This window comes from Dysidea avara, chromosome 15, assembly GCF_963678975.1.
Source record: "Dysidea avara chromosome 15, odDysAvar1.4, whole genome shotgun sequence".
Classification (NCBI taxonomy): domain Eukaryota; kingdom Metazoa; phylum Porifera; class Demospongiae; order Dictyoceratida; family Dysideidae; genus Dysidea; species Dysidea avara.
The window spans coordinates 4,069,948-4,090,486 of record NC_089286.1 but is presented as its reverse complement, the minus strand read 5'-3'; the positions used below and the strand labels follow the sequence as shown (position 1 = coordinate 4,090,486).

General features: G+C 38.6%; 2 protein-coding genes across 2 annotated transcripts in view; one reads left to right on the top strand and one right to left on the bottom strand.

The window, feature by feature from the left end:
• Positions 1-7,088: 7,088 nt before the first annotated feature.
• LOC136245220 (E3 SUMO-protein ligase ZBED1-like) lies at positions 7,089-8,819 on the bottom strand. Its single transcript, XM_066036715.1, has one exon. It carries the CDS (start codon positions 8,817-8,819, stop codon positions 7,089-7,091), a length of 1,731 nt encoding a protein of 576 aa, XP_065892787.1.
• A 2,206-nt stretch (positions 8,820-11,025) lies between these two features.
• Positions 11,026-20,539, top strand: part of LOC136245218 (uncharacterized) — a 79,371-nt gene continuing 69,857 nt past the window's right edge. The window contains exons 1-2 of the mRNA XM_066036714.1: positions 11,026-11,037; positions 11,357-11,765. Of these exons, the coding sequence (XP_065892786.1) occupies positions 11,026-11,037; positions 11,357-11,765 (421 nt within the window). The remainder of the gene's footprint in view (positions 11,038-11,356; positions 11,766-20,539) is intronic.

Sequence of the window (20,539 nt, the reverse complement as noted above, 5' to 3'; positions counted from 1 at the left end):
ACCCAAATTGGATCACGTGAGAAATGAAATTGTTCGTTTGACGACGTGGAAACTTATAAATGCTATTGCATAGCTCTTTCGTGAGCCACGCCCACTTATCACGTTACCAACATACGCTCAGCCATGCTCATTTATTAGTAAGTGCAGTATGTAGCATGAAACTGAGGGTATCTATGGTGAGGGGTAGCTATTGTTAGTAAGTGATAACTTTTTTTTTTTTTTTGGTCTTCAACCTACAGCTAGGCTGAAGTTGCAATTCCAAAGTCTGGATCTGCACCTGTTTACTCAACACGAATCGAACGCTCAAAACATAGTCTCGCTCGCTCGAGACTAGCCGAAACATAGCTCTTATCGCACGCCTCTGCTTTAATTAATCCGGGTCAGTGGGTCATCCGGGTCAGCAGTAGTGACCCGGTTTCAATGCTGGCAACACCTCTACAAGGCAGAATTCATCATGCACCCCCATAGCTTGAACATTGGGTCTGTAAATTATATAACTGACAAAAATTAGTGATATCCTCCTCAAAAACACTTTTGCTGTAAAAAAGGCGGGTCCAAGAAACTACAAGTATCTGTAACCCCATGTAAAACAGATAAGCTGTAGAAAAACACTCCATAAAATTAATGGGTAACTGAAAGAGCTGATATCTAGAGCGGCCAAGAATCAATAATGCCACTACAACTGACTATGATTACCAAAGAATACCTTGGCTGTAAAACAGGCAAATAAAAGTAACTGGCAACCAAAACAGCTGATATCTGAAGCAACCAAGAATAAAAGTTAAGTTGATACAACTTACTACAATTATAAACTTGCAACATTGAATCCTAATCAGTCAGAGTAAAGAAAAAAAGGTGGCCAAATTACCAGCCAATCAGAGTTACAAAGAATTAATTTAGGATGTAGCAAGGGTGAATGTATAGAACACAGTTGAATGATTAGGATTCAATGTTGCAAGTTTATAATTGTAGTAAGTTGTATCAACTTAACTTTTATTCTTGGCTGCTTCAGATATCAGCTGTTTTGGTTGCCAGTTATTTTTATTTGCCTGTTTTACAGCCAAGGTATTCTTTGGTAATCATAGTCAGTTGTAGTGACATTATTGATTCTTGGCCACTCTAGATATCAGCTCTTTTAGTTACCCATTAATTTCATGGAGCATTTTTCTACAGCTTATCTGTTTTACATGGGGTTACAGATACTTGTAGTTTCTTGGACGCGCCTTTTTTTATAGCAAAGGTGTTTTTGAGGGGGATTACATATTACTTGCAACTGAACTATTTAGTTACAGTTACATATTACTCATAAAATAAAGTAACTATAATACTAGACAGATGCTAACAGCATTGAGGGGCGAGCCTGAGCAAATATTCGAGAATGTATAATGTGTGATCATCACCTATATAATTGGTGTTGTTCTATCAGACCCATGGTCTGTGGCTGGGCATATTGATTAGAGTTTATAAGTGCGGCCATTCAAAAGTGCGTGCCACGATTACGAGACTATGTTGTTATAGCTAGTATGTATATATGCAGCATTAGATGAATTGCTTGTATTGTAAATATTTCAACACGTATGGTAGGCTATTATGATAGCTAACATAATGCAGGAATAGTGCCAACACAACTGTTGCTTAAAACACACAAACATTACAAAGACAAAACCAGAACACAATAAACTTGTAAACAAATAAAATTAAAGGTGATCTGTCTTCCCAATTTGGGGGGAAATGGAATGGCTTGGACCATCCATCAAGAAGGTGCAGAGGGTAGTAGGTATTTAGACTAACACTGGAAGAATAATAAAATTTCCTGGATCAGGAAATATGCAGTACAGGGCAGAATTTCCTATAGACTTTCCTGGTTTTTCAGGAAATTCTATAGGAAATTCTGCTCTGTACTGCATGTTTCCTGATGCCAGGAAATTTTAGTATTCTTCCAGTGTAAATTATAACAAACGATTTCTCTCTTCATGGTCTGGGGTAGATGGAGTGATGTGGTTCATCTCATTTGAAAGAGAAGGTGTAACTAAATAGAAACAATAATTATTTATACTGCACACACACACACATGTGACAAACCATTTCTGTCTTCCCAGTTTGACTGGTCTGGGGGAGATGGAGTGGCCTGGTCCTTCTCATAGGAAAGAGAAGGTGTAACTAAAACAGAAAAATGTAGCTACTTTTCATGCTACACACACATGTGACAAACCATCTCTTTGTTCCCAGTTTGACTGGTCTGGGGGAGATGGAGTGATGTGGTTCATGTCATACGAAACAGCTGCAGGTGTAACTAAATTGGTAAAAGTGGCTATTATTTATACTGCACACACTCATGTGGCCATATATGCATGTTTTGTTATGTTCTACACATGTGGCCTCTTTGTAGTTCTTCCTCCATGCATGTAGCTGGAACAAATTATGCTACTGTCTTGTTTTTCATTACACAGTTAGGCACAAAACAATGCCATAGTGGAATATGCTGAGTCAAGTGATTGATGATGCAACAAGCTGTATTCACCGAGGGTGCTAAATGCTTTGATCTACAACATAAAGGGCATAAGTATGTTTGAATAGAAGTCACTGATGTGCAACACTGAAATAGTTTTGCTTTATTGTTAGATCTGGCAAAGCTACTAATAGCTATATTTGATATACACACACAATATACAAAAATTACATACTTGAGAAATACTTCATCAAGCAAACAAAATAAATTAAACATAACGTAGTTATATATAACAAAAGAAAATTAAAAATTATAAGGTAATAGTTTTGTAGTTTGTAATGGTAGTAGTGGTAACAGAGTATTTAGATGTAGTCGTGTTGAAAGAAAAAATACATTACATAATTAGCTAGCTATTTAGTGGTGACGGAGTATTCAGATGTGGTGATGACGGAGTATTCAGATGTGGTGATGACAGAGCATTCAGATGTGGTGGTGACGGAGCATCAGATGTGGTGGTGATGGAGTATTCAGATGTGGTGGTGACGGAGTGTTCAGATGTGGTGGGGATGGAGTATTTTAAGTGGTACTAATGGAGCATCAAGATCATTATATCGTTTTCTTCAATGATACGTTTCTCTTCTTTGTAGCAATAAACTATTATGGTGTTCTGGTGTCATCTTAGCTCTTCTCTGTCTATGGTAATCATTTTGTCTGGCTAGTCTTGCATGTTTCTGTTGTGAAGTTTCTTTATCACGTTTTTGTCTATACAGTTCTTTACGTCTTCGTTTACGTCGATCATCCTGACTTTCATACGAGGGCTCAACAGTAGCATGCTCCATTTCTTAATCTGCAATAGCGTGAATCGTATTTGGAGAATCAGTAATCTAAAGCGTAAATTCATCGTGTGATGGTCGATTGCACGAACCATATTTGGGCAATCAGTAATCTGCAACATATATTCATCATGTGATGGTCGATTGCACGAACCATATTTGTGACCAGATTTAGCAAAATCAACCATATGGGCGCAAAAGGAAAAAGTGAGATAACACCAGCATGAAGTTGCTGCACTATCAGGCTAACAATTTCCTTTTTTTTTTTTTGCAATTTCATTATTAATGAACACGATTTAACAAACACATAAAAACAAAAAAGAAACAAAAAAAAACAATTGTTCTATTCAGTAAGAATACGGCTCTCCACTAAGCGCAACTCAGTGGAGACAGCGGGGAGCTCTGTTGACTGCAGCTTTCTGCTCCCACGAATGGCCAGTACAGCGGAACGTAATAGGGAAAATGATAAATCACACCGCATCCAGGAGAGTGTCTGGTTGTAAGACGTATTGTGCTTCTGTGATAAAAGATCTGCCAAACGGTTGTAAAACATAGTAGCCTCCTTGCCGAAACCACCGAAAGTTGAAAAACTAGCAGGGTGAAAGATTCACAGTCAACATTACGTATACGATCCCCATATTCTCGAGCTCATGTCAACGAAAAACGGAAGCAACCCGGGTCTGACGATAACTTGGTACATTGGGATGGAAAACCCTGACGTCAAACAATGCACCTTGTCGTCTGCCCCAGAAGCCCCTTGCATGGATGTCAGCTCTTGCAGTATTACTGCAGTTAGTTGAAGATGGTGTAATTAGTTCCGGCAGTAATGGAGGTTCAACAGTAACATCATGACAGACTTCTTGTAACCATTCTGCTGTTAAGTCTCGTGGTTTACTATGGCGGATGAAAGTCAAGCCACCATGTTGACAAATCATGGCATAATCAACACTAATTTCCATATCAAACTCGCCTTCAACTTGTCGGGTCTGCTTTTGGTGAACCATTCTCTGGCGGCCTGTATAACCACCCCAGACGTCTGTACTGGTCTGTGAACAACAGGGCAGTGCTTTGGGGGCTTCATGCACTCTGGACAGATGAGCAGGGAGCTGAATGTGTGATGTATGTCTGTTTTGTGAGATTTCAGTCTATTCCCTGCCTCTGACAGGCTGTTTCGTGGTCTGGTACCTTCATTTACCATTCCCGTCCATTTTGTAGTCTATCTCTATCTTTTTCTAGTCTATCTCTATCTTCATGTTGTGATGCAATATTGAAGACCAAATTTGTGCAAACCTGTGTGCCAGGCACTGACGATTTTCCAGTGAGGAGGATTGTTTGAATCAGTATCAGCAACACATGCACCAAAGAAGTACTCAGAAAGGGACCATATAGTTGTAGAACAAGTAAGCATTACTGGATTAGTGTCTAGATTATAGATTGTACAGTTAGCAACCATGTATGCACTTCTAGATAAGCAGGCATAGCAGCCACCCATTAATGTCAACAAACCATTGTAGAATCATCACTTATAGGCAGCGACTCATTGTAAACTTTCTACTTTGCAGCAATTCATTGAACAGTCACCCTGACTACAAGATAAGCAACAGAAAAACTACTGCTGCAATGTACTTGATGGATTAACAATCGTAATTGATGTCAGCACGATATTACTGAAAGATCAAGCAAGTAGACAAGCTTGATGATAATCACATTGAGTGTCTTACTCCCAGCTAATCACAACTAGAATGACAAGAGTTAAGTGACTCATGATCACTCCCAGCTACATATAACTATATAGTATGACAAGAGTTAAGTGTCTCACTCCCAGCTACACACAACTAGTATAACAAGAGTTAATTGACTCACCCCCAGCTAGACACTAGAGTTAATGCTGCTGTCAGCTCTTACGTGGTGAATCTTATGACTTACAGGGCACATGAATCACAAACTAAGAACTTCATACTGTTTTTCAGATTTGAAAAGTTTTACTGGATACTGTGTTACACAATTGCTTTATAGGAGCTGCATGCATACTGTCAAGTGTTGTACACTGGCTACGACCACTGGGTAGCAATCCAACCCATGTCAGATTCTGAAGTTTGCATATATGTTACACAACTAATGTTTGAAATAAATTGTTGCCTTTGCTAATTCTTGATGAGCATAAATTGAGTCACACGCATCTTGGAAAGTACAAATGCAAATGATTGCTGAAGTGTATATTCTGTATGACCTTTGTTTGGCAGAGATCTAGCTAGCTTCATGCCATTATGACCACAAGGTAATCCATGGTCATCTTATTGTAGCTATGACATAATATACATGATCGTAATTTTTGTATGTTAGCTCTATAGCTAGCTAGCAGTTAATAACTGATATTCCTGTAGTAGTTGGAATGCAACTAGCTGAATATTGATTTTGTGATTATTATATTATAGAAATATGCATGCTCTTACCAACATTAGAAGTTACAATGCATATACATAGTACAAGTGAGCATGCAGTGTCACTGAAACTCAATAAGTCAGCTGAGCTTGAATAAGCTATGTCAACAATAGTATATCTAGACTCTTGGTTTGAGCAAAAAAGATATCATGCACAGCCTGCTGACAATGGCAGTCCTCCACCAAATAATATATATATATATATATATTACACTGCACAGTTTGCTACACTGCTTCTCTGATTAGTGTGACTGCTTTATTGGAGTAATTGACTGCTTTATTAAAATATTTCAATCCTACATACCAATACTCTTTGGTAGGGCACAGGCCCACCCCTATATGCACTGCATGCATGTCAATCGCTGTCACTCAGGAGGAAGCTGACCATTTCTATTGAATAGCTTTATGGCCTTGTTGTAGTTACACCCTAGTTTTGTGACCGTACAAATAGCAGTAAGCTATTCGTACGTACCATCATAGAAATAACTTTTTTGCTATTCATACAGACTGCCGTATGAATAGCACAAGGTGATTACATAGCTATTCGTATGTGACCGTACAAATAGTACGCAAGCTATTTGTACTTGACTGTACTAATAGCACATGGGCTATTTGTACATGATCGTATGAATGGCAATGGCCTTTTTATTAACAAAACTCGATCGTGTGATTTTTACACATGGTTGGTGTTTTTGTTATAACTCCATGACTATTAGTGTGATTTCTTTTAAACCACAAAAGGTTGCACTACGATAGTTGCTCCATGTACAGACTGATTTTCAAGTCATTCTGGCAAGCGATTTACCCTGGTGGTGTAATGACAAATCGCCTTTGGATTTTTGAAAATCACGCATAACTCTCCTGTTCTTTGTCTGATCTGTACCAAAAATTGGACTGTAAATGCACAATATTATGCTCTTACTGCTCTCCAAATTTTAAGTATATCGACCATAGCACACGCGAGTTGTTACGATTTTTCTAAAGTGTGCGAGACATAGAGGAACAAGAAAAAGATTAAGAAAAGTACAAAGAAAATAAGACGAACTTTGAAGTAGAGATGCCACGATATAAAATTTTTTATATCATACTATCATCTATCAACTATCACGATTATCACGATAGTTACGATACAGTTACATTCATCAACACATTAACCAATGGTATGCCATGTCATGCATTTATACTTTATTGACAGGTACACAGACTAGATTAATAGGTTTTTACTGATGAATTTGGTAAGTGTTTGACAATCAAGATAATTTGAAGAGATGGATGATAACTTCATAATATATACATAGTACATATTATGTGTCAAACACTATCAATATGTTTGTACAATCATGTAATGTAGTTTCACTGTTATGATTATGAATTTTCATGTAGGAAGATAAGCTTATCAGCATTTTCAGGTTTAAGACAATTTCGTTTGTCAACAATAACATTTCCACATGCACTAAATAAGCACTCTGATGGCACACTTGTGGCAACAAAAGCAAAGCATTTCTCCACCAGCTTGCACATAAGGGGATAAAGCAATTTTCTGGCGTTCCACCAGACTAAGGGAATTGAGTCAAGGTCGGGTGGTTTTTCAGCTTTGTATAATTCCAGTTCTCTAGCCACTTTGCTAGAATGGGGAGACAGTGGATGTGGTGATTGAGAAGTTTGCTGAAACAATTCTCCAATAAGCTTCTGTATTGGACCTTCTTTTTTTTTCTTAGCTGGTGGCTCTGAAGTTTCTTCACTTGTACGTTCAGTAATGTCTACAACAGTTTCTGAATCTACTTCAACGTCATCTAGCATATCTCCTTCTAGCGCTAACAGCTCATCTTCTACTTCATCAACAATCAACTTTCTGTCATCAGCATCAAGAAAAGGCAACTTCTTATATCGAGGATCAATAAATACAGAAACATCCAGAAGTTTCTTGACACTATCATCTTGGTACCGTTGCTGCAAATCATGCTTGATCTTTCTTTTTACTTCTGCCACTGCACTGCTGTAGTTTTCATCCTCTTTCAATGTTCTGGTGATCAACTTGTGTTTGACTGGTTTAGCTGTACTCAGTGTAGGATATTTCGAGCCTCCCATCATTTCAGTGGCTGACTGAAAAGGTTTTAGAATACTAACCAATGATTCAATCAGTACCCAGTCATCACCTTCAGTCATCAGGTGTCTGACTCTTCCCTCCATCAGTACAGCAGCAATTGCTGCTTGTTGCTCCATTAGCCTCTCTAACATACTTAATGTGCTACCCCAACGGGTAACACAATCCTGAGTTAAGGCATGTTTAGGCAACTTTAGCATAGATTGCTTCTCCCTTAGCTTATATGTTTCCTTTGTCGATTTCTTAAAATGAGACACAAGTTTTTTACAGCGCCCCAAGATACGTTGCACTCTAGGTACATCCAAACCCTTTTCAATAGCTAATTGTAGCGTATGGGCTATGCATGGAAAATGCTGGATACCTAGTAGCCTAAAAGTGTTGACCATATTGCTCGCATTGTCTGTAACTGCTCCACAGACTTTACTGCTGATTTTCCAATCACGTAACAAATTGGTAAGCACTTCCCTCAGGGACTCAGCAGTATGGACTTGTGTAATTTCCATTGTTTGTAGACACTTTGATTGAAAGGTAAAGCCTCCATCAACAAAATGCACAGTTAAAGAAGCATATGCACGTTGTTGTAGAGATGTCCACAAATCTGTGGTTATTACACAGTGCCTCATCTCCCCCAGCTGCTTTTTGACAGTAGCTCTCACAGCGTCATATTTAGCTGGGATTATCTTGTCTGTGAAGTGGGTGCGGTGGGGAAGCTTAAATCTTGGTTCAGCCACCATTAGTAAATGTCGAAATGAAGGCTCGTCAACTATGCTTAATGGTTGCAAACTGTGTGTTACAAATGCTGTGGTAGCATCTAACAAGCGCTTGTGGTTGATACTAGTTGATGTAAAAGGGGCAGTTTTTTCTGTAACCTCACCAAGAGTTAGTTGTTTCTCCTTTTCATCAGTAGCTTTGCTCGATCCAGGTTGTTCACTACTTGAATCCTCAGTTCCAATTTCAATTTCCTTGTGATGGCGCTTCATATGGTACACCATGTTAGTAGTGTTTCCACAGTACGCAAGAACGACTTTGCACTTTCTACAGGTTATTTCCTTCCTGTTAATAATCTTGCCAGTACTATCGCTTCGAAAACCAAAGTATTTCCACAACTCACTTTTAGTTTTAAAGTCAGGCTTCACGATGCTTTCATCCATAATTCACAAACAAATCAACAATATCAATGATAATAACAAACAATCAGCTTAAAGTGCTACTATACAATAGCGATAAAACACCCGTTTGACTTCACTATGAAAGTTGTAAACAACATGTCAGCACATTTTTAGATCACGTGTGTAAATTCCAAACCATAATTAAATTCCACAGTTCTATCGCGATATAAACATAGTCTTATCATCTCATATTGTCACTATTTTAATTACGATATATCGTGTATCGCAATTATCGTGGCACCTCTACTTTGAAGGTGCATATCTCAGTGATGGATGGGCAGTTTTGCCTCAAATTTGGAATGGGAGGTGTCCTACTCCTTTCCACAGCAATACGTCCCACCAGCCATTATTGAACTACAGATGCGCTTTTCTTGGTTCCTATAAAATACACAGTTGTCTGTTATGCTCCCACACTGGCTGTACTTGGCAATGTGTCTTGATTTTCAAAATTTACTTGTGAGGGCATGCCCCCAGACCCCCTAGTTAAAGCATGCTGAGTGTGCTTCACACACCTGTTGAGTGACTTCCACTAATGCCCATGTAATAATATCCTAGATCTGCCCCTGTTTCCAATCTTCTAAAATTTTCTACATCCACCATTGCTGATAGTATGTAATTAACTGTTTTTTGCTTGATTTCAATACACACTTATCAACAGCTAACTGGATTGTATGGTAGTTAATGTCCAGTAACTACTACAGCCCCAGTAAATTCTGTGGTATAAGGTATCACTGCGACACAGGGGCAGTGGAGCAGGCCAAATAGTGAGGGGGCCAGGCCAACTGTAGTTGAAGACCAAATGAAAAATAAAAAGGTAATCACCTGTGGCAATAGCTGCCCTCCACGGACTATATTTCCTCATTTATAACTACACATACGTAGCTAAGTAGCTTGCTACACTGCTTCTCTGAATACTGTGAATGCTCTATTAGAATATCTACATCTTGGCTTTTCTATTAGTATATCTTGATCTTTTCTTGCAAACATTGTCCAATAAAAGTGGGGGGGGGGGGGGGTGCATGGCCCCCTGCCCCCCTCCCCCTTTCCTTGTTCCACTGCCTATGCTGGGACATAATGAACCACTATTAAAAGACTATAATTATCTTTGCATAGATACTGTTTTTGGAATGCATAGTTGTGACTCACATAGCTGTACGACCAAGCTTATTAATATTTATGCACAATTTCATCAATGCACTTTATGTGAGCCATATTATACCAGCGCAACAAAAATATTAAAATGAAGTAGGTAGGGACCCACTGATTATACTGGCATAATTATGAGCTTAATATATATATATATATGTGCTTGAAAGCATTGAGCATGATGCTAGGCAGAATACTTGTGCAATACTATAAATTCTTGCTTCTCAAAATCACAGAATAAAAAGATTGATATACCCTAATAAAACAGTCAGTAACTCTAATAGAATGATCAGACAGCTGGCTGTTCTATTAGAGCATGTCCATCTTTTCTGTGACATGCATTTTGACAAGCAAGGATATGTCTGTGCTTCCTTATCATTTACCCATAAAGTGCAAATTTATTAGCAAAACATGATAACTGAGGCATAACATTGGGCATAATGTGTAAACGTTTTGAGCATAGCTTAATAGGTAACATAAAATGCAGAATTGATGGGTCCCTAGTTTCAGTGATTAAAAATACTAAAAGAAGATATATGAATGATAGTAGCTTTACAACAAAGCTAATTGGTAAACCCTTAACTTTTTTTGTTATAGCATACACCACTATGATAATAGTACACACGTGGCTGTGACTGCTAGTGAGCTATGCAATAAATTAAGAGGCATTGGTGTTTACTAGATCATTGAGGGATGTGGTCACTGTGTGATTCTCAGTGTTGCAATTTGTTCTGATTGTTTAGTAAGGGGTCCGTGGTCATGTGATGATTTATTAGTGCAGCTATTGGTATCTAGCCCTCTTACAGTAGTGTAAGCACTTGAATTAGTTTTGTAGCATCTAAATACAGTTCCTTGCATGAAGAATACTACTGTGTAATTGAAGATGAGAGGAAAGGTAAAGTTCAGAATCAATGGAACTAGAAAAAGCACATGCCACAAGTAAGTCTGTTATTATGGTTTGAAATGGTGGCTGTTCACTGCTTTGTTATGAATGTGGTCAGGCTGACAGGTACGCAGGTGGGCAGGTAGACCAAGAAATGGATTTTAGATTGGATTTTTTGAGAATTCAATATTTGTCCTTTTGTTGATTAATTTTTGCTTTTAACACTAGATTATGGGAAGTTTACCTTATAGATGTACAGGGAATGTGCTTGATTTGTTAAGTATCATTCATAACAATGATTTAATTAGAATTATTAATCACCTTTCTGTAGCCAGCAGATCATCAAGCAGTAACGAAACCTCAAATAAACTTTGAGTCAGGTACTCCTGGAGAACCAGGGGACCCAGGACCTCAGGGATTCAGAGGATCTCTAGGATCTAAAGGACTACGTGGTCCTTCAGGAGATCCAGGAACAAGGGGACCAAGAGGCTATGATGGTCCTGATGGTGTACGAGGAAGGCCTGGACAAAATGGCAGTCCAGGAGTAAAAGGAGTTCATGGTAGCAGAGGGTTACCTGGACTAGATGGTCCCCAAGGACCCCCCGGCCCTCCAGGATGTGTGTGTAATAACTTGTTTATTCTACTGGATGACTATGGCTTTGTGAAGAATAGTTTCAGTACTCTACCTCAGAATAGTACTGGTATTGAGTATGAGGCTGAAACACTATCATGTGCTAGAGGTAATAACTTGTATGATATATGTGACCCTATTTTGGAAAACCATACATTTGGGCACATGCAAAATTTGTGGGAATTCTCAATTGAAAATTTCAGTGATTTTTTTTAATTAATGTTTTTTTACATATTCTGATAAAGCAACTATTAAGCCTTCTTGCTGTGAAATTTCACACCCATAGCTTCTTTTATCTAGGAGATATACTGAATTATATCAGACCATGTAGTAGTTTCACAATGCGTGGGACAACAATTACAAATTGGGTGATTTGTTCATTTTCTTGTCTTTAGACAATAATACAAGTGATTTAATTGAGAAAAAGCACAAAGAACACAAGATTAAACTCTAAAGCATCTCTTTTCATTACTTTTAGATTGTAAGAATGATGATGTTTGCAAAGTGATTTGTCATCAATTTGTCACATCTGATCACTATACAGTTCTATAAACTGATAATGAAAAGTTAGTTTGTAATGTATTAGACAATAAATTGGCAATATCTTTGGAATGCTTCAACGTATCATCACAAACTTTTCACACAAGGTAGATAACCACTCAGTGCTTCAACGTAGCTATAAAAAAGAAAATTGGCCAATGTGCCCAAATGTATGGTTTTCCAAAATAGGGTCACATATGTATATAATTCAAAATGTTCATTAGCTTTACCTCATACTATAGAAGTTTGCATGGGAGACATCTAACTACTTTATTTTCCATAAAGTACAGTTGGGGTGTGAACTGCTGCAATCCACCAACTGTATTTTATGAACATCAAAGCTTAATAAAGTGCAGTTATGACAGTAATTGAAATACATGCACCTGTGGTTTGTTATCAGCAGCCCTCAGGACAGCTCAATATTATACTGAAACTCTATATATAATCAGCAACTTAGTCCACTGGATTAAAAAACTTAACAGACCTGTTGTACACTACAAGGAAGCTGGAACACTACTAATAAGGTACACCTGGACTATTAACACTCACCTGGACTACTGTTAACATGTGTAGGTATACAACCAAGGTACCAAGTTAGCATATTTTATGTACTGGATTCAATCTACTAAAAAGTTTCATAAGAACTGCCTTGTTGTTGCTATAAATAATAATGATAAAGCACTTGGCCTCGACTCTAATAAACTACTTGGCTTCACCATATGCTTTATTAATGGTTTGTAGTATGGTGCGTGGGAAGATAAAAGGCTGCTGCCAGTGTTACAAATCAGTTATAAACCGGTTTAAAAATGTATTGTGACATGACTAAGTACCACCTTTTGGCCACACAGTCAGGCCACTAATTACTTCAAAGAGATCAAGCAGTACAACCGCTGGGCTAAGTTGGTATCTGTACGTACCACACACTCGTTCGCCAATAAATTAAGCTAACCAAAACTATCACCACTCAACAATGAATATCAGACACTTTAGCTACACCCATCTAAATGACTTTGAGCAGTAGTGATTGGCATTGACATGGCACCTCATGCTCGTGTATGTAAAACGTGCTACCAATGAATAAACTAGCTACAATGAAGTACTTAACTAACTATCAAGACAGTCAATAGCGAATAAAACCGTTCCTTGTACACAGCGCTCAGCAGTAGCCAATATTAGCCTTGCCTTCTTGTTCTTTCCGTGTTACAAATGACACCTTTGATCTGCACATGCCCATACCACAAATCAGTTATAACATACAAATTGGGTTTGTATCTGATTTATAAACAACTTCACTCTCAGGCCTGCGACCCTCAGGTGTCATGTTTACAAATCAGCTACAAACCTCATGGGTGTGTTACAAGTACAACTAACACCCATGGAAATGTTTTAACATAATATAAGTAAAGTGAAAGTTTCATGTTATGTCTCCTCCCATGTCCCACGTCCTGGTGTGTTTTGTTAAACTCAGCATCACCTTTATTAGTTTTTGGATTTTTGTAAGATGTTTGTAGTTTTGTTTTATACTTGTTTTGTAATCTGGGAATCATCCTAAAGCCTTAGGAATCCTGTCTCTGACAATTCAGGTAATAAAACAAGTACAACCAAAAATTAAGAAGTTTAATTTTGATTAGGGATCAATAAAAAGAAGTGAAACAAGGGAGGACACACCTGAAAATATACTAGTGGACATTTAATTCCTGCTTCAGTCTGTACTCATGACTAAATTAGGGATTAAATGTCCTATATCTTCAGGTGTAGGCATCCTCCCTTGTTTCACTACTTATTTCTTTAATCTCTAATAGAGTTTAAAATTCCTAATTTTTTCTTGAACTTGTTTCTTCACCTTTTGCAAAATTGTCAAGACACACGGTAGTGTGTCGTGCGGCCCAAGAAGCCGGCGCGCAACACCCGTGAGTATATTGACAGGAAGAAAGAAAACGTCATTTTCACACTTTTGTATCTCGGTGATAGCTTATCCGATTGAAACCAAATTTGCTGCAGAGTTTCCCGCCAGCTAGGAGAGTCTACATTCCAAATTTGAAGGAAATCACTCAAGCCATTTTCGAGATATGAGCGGCCAAAGTTTCGTTTTTTTTTCTTCGTTTTTTTTTTTCTTCTTCGTCTTTTCGCACACTTGCAAAAATTGCTATAAAACGCAAACGCGTGCTCCAATCGCCTTGAAATTTGGCACACAGAAAGGGAGTCCAAAGGCGTATCCTAGCATCAAATTTGGTGCAAATCCGATGAATGGTTCAGGCGTTATGACTGATTATTCGCGTAAAACAAGATCGATTTGTTGTCACGCCTACAGGGTAAACCGCTTCATGGAATGAGCTGAAAATTGCTATGTAGATGGAGTAACCATCGTAGGAGTGCCTTTTGGTGGTTTGAAAGGAATCGAGATTAAGACCATGGAGATATGACACAAAACCCAACCTGTGTCACAATTACGCGATCGATTTTTAGTAATAAAAAAGTTGTTGTTATTATTGTTGTTATTATCTAATCAAAAACAGCCAAGCTGTAAAAAAAGGTGCGGCCCCCATAAAGGCCATGGTGAAAAAAGATGTGAAATCAAAGGTGGCGGCCAAGAAATGGCTGTGATGGTAGGTTAATGGTTACATTTTAATAACAACAATTCAGGTGAATTTGGTGCCAAGACCAAGCGGCACAAAATTCACCTGAATTGCCGTTATTAAAATGTAACCATTAACCTACCATCACAGCCATTTCTTGGCCGCCACCTTTGATTTCATATCTTTTTTCACCATGACCTTTTCAAGGGCCGCACCTTTTTTTACAGCTTGGCTGTTTTTGATTAGATATCACTTCTTTTTGTATTTGTATACTGCAAAGCCGGCCTATGGTTGGCTTTGGGGCTTTTTTAACCCATGTGTTTTTTTCTTTACCACAGGAAGAAGAAAAGAACTTAAAGAAGAATTTTAGTACTTCAATTATTTTTGATTTTATTAGTAATTATACAAATTATATACATATATTTATTACATGCTCATTATTCCCCACAGGATTTTTTTTGCAGCTGATCTCTCTACTGGGTGACTTGAAATGTAGCTGAACTATATACAGGATGGTTTCTTTGTAGCTGAACTCTCTGTAACAGGTGATTTGTTTGCAGCTAAACTCTCTACATGGTGGTGTCTTTATAGCCGAACTCTCTACATGATGGTTTCTTTGTAGCTGAACTCTCTATAAGGTGACTTCGTCTAGCTGAACTCTCTACAGGGTGATTTTTTTGTAGCTGAACTCTCTGCAGGGTGATTTGTTTGCAGCTGAACTCTCTACATGATGGTTTCTTTGTATCTGAACTCTCTACAAGGTGACTTCGTCCAGTTGATCTCTCTACGGGGTGATTTGTTTCTAGCTGAACTCTCTACAGGTGAATTGTTTGCAGCTAAACTCTCTACATGGTGGTTTCTTTGTAGCTGAACTCTCTACAAGGTAACTTCTTCTCTACAGGGTGATTTGTTGTAGTTGAATTCTCTACTAGGTGGTTTGTATGAGGCTGAACTCTCTACATGGCGGTTTCTTTGTAGCTGAACTCTCTACAGAGTGATTTGTTTGCAGCTGAACTCTCTACATGATGGTTTCTTTGTAACTGAACACTCTACAAGGTGACTTCTTCTAGCATGATCTTTCTACAGGGTGAATTGTTGTAGCTGAACTATCTACAAGGTAACTTCTTCTAGCTGATCTCTATACAGGGTGATTTGTTTGTAGTTGAATTCTGTACAGGTGGTTTCTTTGTAGCTGAACTCTGTACATGATGGTTTCTTTGTAGCTAAACTCTTTACAAGGTGACTTCTTCTAGCTGAACTCTCTACGGGGTAATTTCTTTGTAGCTGAACTCTCTATATAATGGTTTCTTTGTAAATGAACTCTCTACAAGGTGAATTCTTCTACCTGATCTCTCTACAGGGTGATTTGTTTGTAACTGAACTCTGTACAAGTGCGTTTTTGTGGGTGATCTCACTGCAGGTTGATTTGTTTGTATCTGAACTCACTAAAGGGTGATTTTGCTTGTAGCTGAACTCCTTGCATTGTATCTAGTTTCTAGCTGATCTCTCTACAGGGTGATTTGTTTGTAGCTGATCTCTCTACAAGTTGATTTGTGTGTAGCTGATCTCTCTGCAGGTTGATTAATTTGCAGCCGATCTCTCTACAGGGTAATTTGTTTGTAGCTGAACTGTCTATAAAGTGATTTATTTGTAGCTGATCTTTCTGCAGGTTGATTTGTTTTAGCTGAACTCTCTACAGGGTGATTTACTTGTAGCTGAACACCTTACATTGTGACTAGTTTCTAGCTGATCTCTCTACAGGGTGATTTGTTTGTAGCTGATCTCTCTACAAGTTGATTTGTGTGTAGCTGATCTTTCTACTGGTTGATTTGTTTGTAGCCGATCTCTCTACAGGGTAATTTGTTTGTAGCTGAACTCTGTACAAGGTGCTTTTTTGTAGGTGATCTCACTGCAGGTTGATTTGTTTGTAGCTGAACTCACTAAAGGGTGATTTGCTTGTAGCTGAACTCCTACATTGTGTCCAGTTTCTAGCTGATCTCTCTACAGAGTGATTTGTTTGTAGCTGAACTCTCTATAAGGTGATTTATTTGTAGCTGAACTCCTTACATTGTGTGTAGTTTCTAGCTGATCTCTCTACAGGGTGATTTGTTTGTAATTGATCTCTCTACAAGTTGATTTGTGTGTAGCTGATCTCTCTGCAGGTTGATTTGTTTGTAGCCGATCTCTCTATAGGGTAATTTGTTTGTAGCTGAACTCTCTATAAGGTGATTTGTTTGTAGTTGATCTCTCTGCAGGTTGATTTGTTTTAGCTGAACTCTCTACAGGCTGATTTGTTTGTAGCTGATCTCTCTACAGGGTAATTTGTTTGTAGCTGAACTCTCTACAAGTTGATTTGTGTGTAGCTGATCTCTCTGCAGGTTGATTTGTTTGTAGCCGATCTCTCTACAGGGCAATTTGTTTGTAGCTGATCTCTCTACAGGGCGATTTTTTTGTAGCTGACCTCTCTTCAGGGTGATTTGTTTCTAGCTGATCTCTCTACAGGGTGATTTTTTGTAGCTGACCTCTCTTCAAGGTGATTTGTTTCTAGCTGATTGCTCTACAGGTTGATTTGTTTGTAGATGAACTCTCTACAGGGTAATTTGCTTGTAGCTGAACTCCTTACTTTGTGTCTAGTTTGTAGCTGATCTCTCTACAGGGTGATTTGTTTGTAGCTGATCTCTCTACAAGTTGATTTGTGTGTATATAGCTGATCTCTCTGCAGGTTGATTTGTTTGTAGCCGATCTCTCTACAGGTAATCTGTTTGTAGCTGAACTCTCTATAAGGTGATTTGTTTGTAGCTGATCTCTCTGCAGGTTGATTTGTTTTAGCTGAACTCTCTACAGGGTGATTGCTTGTAGCTGAACTCCTTACATTGAGTCTAGTTTCTAGCTGATGTCTCTACAGGGTGATTTTTTGTAGCTGAACTCTCTACAGGGCGGTTTGTTTCTAGCTGATCTCTCTACAGGTAGATTTGTGTTGATTTGTTCATTGCTGATCGCTCTAAAGGTTGATTTGTTGCAGCTGAACACCCTGCAAAGTGTTTTGTTTGTAGCTGATCACTCTAAAGGGTAATTTGTTTGTAGCTGAACTCTCTCCACAGTGACTTGTGTGTAGCAGAATTCTGTGTAACTGAATTCTCTAGAGAGTGACTTAATTGTAGCTGAATTCTCTACACAGTGCATGACTTGTTTATAGCTGAACTTTCTTCAGTGTGACTTGTAATGTTCTGAATCTCTATAGTGATATATTTGCTTAACTCTCCACATGGTGACTGTCTTCTTGCTGAACTATCTATAAGATTAACTGTTTGCAGCTGAACTCCCTACAGAATAACTTGTGATGTAATAAAATTCTATAATAGAGTAAATAAATTAGCCAAATGCTCTATTAGGGTGACTGTTCTATTAGAGTATCTCGATCTCGCATTTGCTACACGGAGTTGGCTTTCGAATCATAACTCAGTGGTTTGTAATCCGATTCTTCTGTACTACTGCAAGGACTTTCTATGAAGAGTATTCCAGCTATACACCGATTTTCAGCTCATTGCTCTAAGCGGTTTGCCTAGTAGGCGTGAAAACTAATACTTTTTTATTCATAAAAATCGATCGCGTAATTGTGACACAGGTTGGGTTTTGTGTCATATCTCCGTGGTCTTTATCTCGATTCCTTTCAAACCACCAAAAGGCACTCCTACGATGGTTACTCCATCTACATAGCAATTTTCAACTCATTCCATGAAGCGGTTTACCCTGTAGGCGTGACAACAAATCGATCTTGTTTTACGCGAATAATCGGTCATAACTCCTGAACCATTCATCAGATGTGTACCAAATTTGATGCTAGGATTCGCCTTAGGACTCCCTTTCTGTGTGCCAAATTTCAAGGCGATCGGAGTACGCGTTTGCTTGTTATAGCAATTTTTGCAAGTGTGCGAAAAGACGAAGAAGAAGAAAAAAAAAACGAAGAAAAAAAAACCAAACTTTGGCAGCTCGTATCTCGGAAATGGCTGGAGCGATTTCCTTCAAATTTGGAATGTAGACTCCCTTGGCTGGCGGGCAACTGTGTAGCAAATTTGGTTCCAATCAGATAAGTGATCACCGAGATACAAAGGTGTGAAAATGACGTTTTCGTTCTTCCTGTCAATATACTCACGGTGTGGCGCGCCGGCTTCTTGGGCCGCACGACACACTACCGTGTGTCTTGATCTAATCAAAAACAGCCAAGCTGTAAAAAAAGGTGCGGCCCTTGGAAAGGCCATGGTGAAAAAAGATGTGAAATCCAAGGTGGCGGCCAAGAAATGGCTGTGATGGTAGGTTAATGGTTACATTTTAATAACAACAATTCAGGTGAATTTGGTGCCAAGGCCAAGCGGCACAAAATTCACCTGAATTGTCGTTATTAAAATGTAACCATTAACCTATCATCACAGCCATTTCTTGGCCGCCACCTTGGATTTCACATCTTTTTTCACCATGGCCTTTTCAAGGGCCGCACCTTTTTTTACAGCTTGGCTGTTTTTGATTAGATATCACTTCTTTTTGTATTTGTATACTGCAAAGCCGGCCTATGGCTGGCTTTGGGGCTTTTTTAACCCATGTGTTTTTTTCTTTACTACAGGAAGAAGAAAAGAACTTAAAGAAGAATTCTAGTGCTTCAATTATTTTTGATTTTATTAGTAATTATACAAATTATATACATATATTTATTACATGCCCATCACCACAGGATATTTTTTTGCAGTTGATCTCTCTACTGGGTGACTTGAAATGTAGCTGAACTATATACAGGATGGTTTCTTTGTAGCTGAACTCTCTACAAGGTAACCTCTTCTAGCTGGTCTCTCTACAGGGTATTTTGTTTCTAGCTGAACTCTCTACAGGTGATTTGTTTGCAGCTAAACTCTCTACATGGTGGTGTCTTTGTAGCCGAACTCTCTACATGATGGTTTCTTTGTAGCTGAACTCTCTATAAGGTGACTTCGTCTAGCTGAACTCTCTACAGGGTGATTTTTTTGTAGCTGAACTCTCTGCAGGGTGATTTGTTTGCAGCTGAACTGTCTACATTATGGTTTCTTTGTAGCTGAACTCTCTACAAGGTGACTTCATCCAGCTGATCTCTCTACGGGGTGATTTGTTTCTAGCTGAACTCTCTACAGGTGATTTGTTTGCAGCTAAACTCTCTACATGGTGGTTTCTTTGTAGCTGAACTCCCTACATGATGGTTTCTTTGTAGCTGAACTCTCTACAAGGTAACTTCTTCTCTACAGGGTGATTTGTTGTAGTTGAATTCTCTACAAGGTGGTTTGTATGAGGCTGAACTCTCTACATGGCGGTTTCTTTGTAGCTGAACTCTCTACAGAGTGATTTGTTTGCAGCTGAACTCTCTACATGATGGTTTCTTTGTAGCTGAACTCTTTACAAGGTGACTTCTTCTAGCTGAACTCTCTACGGGGTAATTTCTTTGTAGCTGAACTCTCTTTATGATGGTTTCTTTGTAACTGAACTCTCTGCAAGGTAACTTCTTCTAGCTGATCTTTCTACTGGGTGATTTGTTTGCAGCTGAACTCTCTACATGGTGGTTTCTTTGCTGCTGACCTCTCTACAAGGTGAACTCTTTAACCTGATCTCTCTACAGGGTAATTTGTTTGTAACTGAACTCTGTACAAGTGCGTTTTTGTGGGTGATCTCACTGCAGGTTGATTTGTTTGTATCTGAACTCACTAAAGGGTGATTTTGCTTGTAGCTGAACTCCTTGCATTGTATCTAG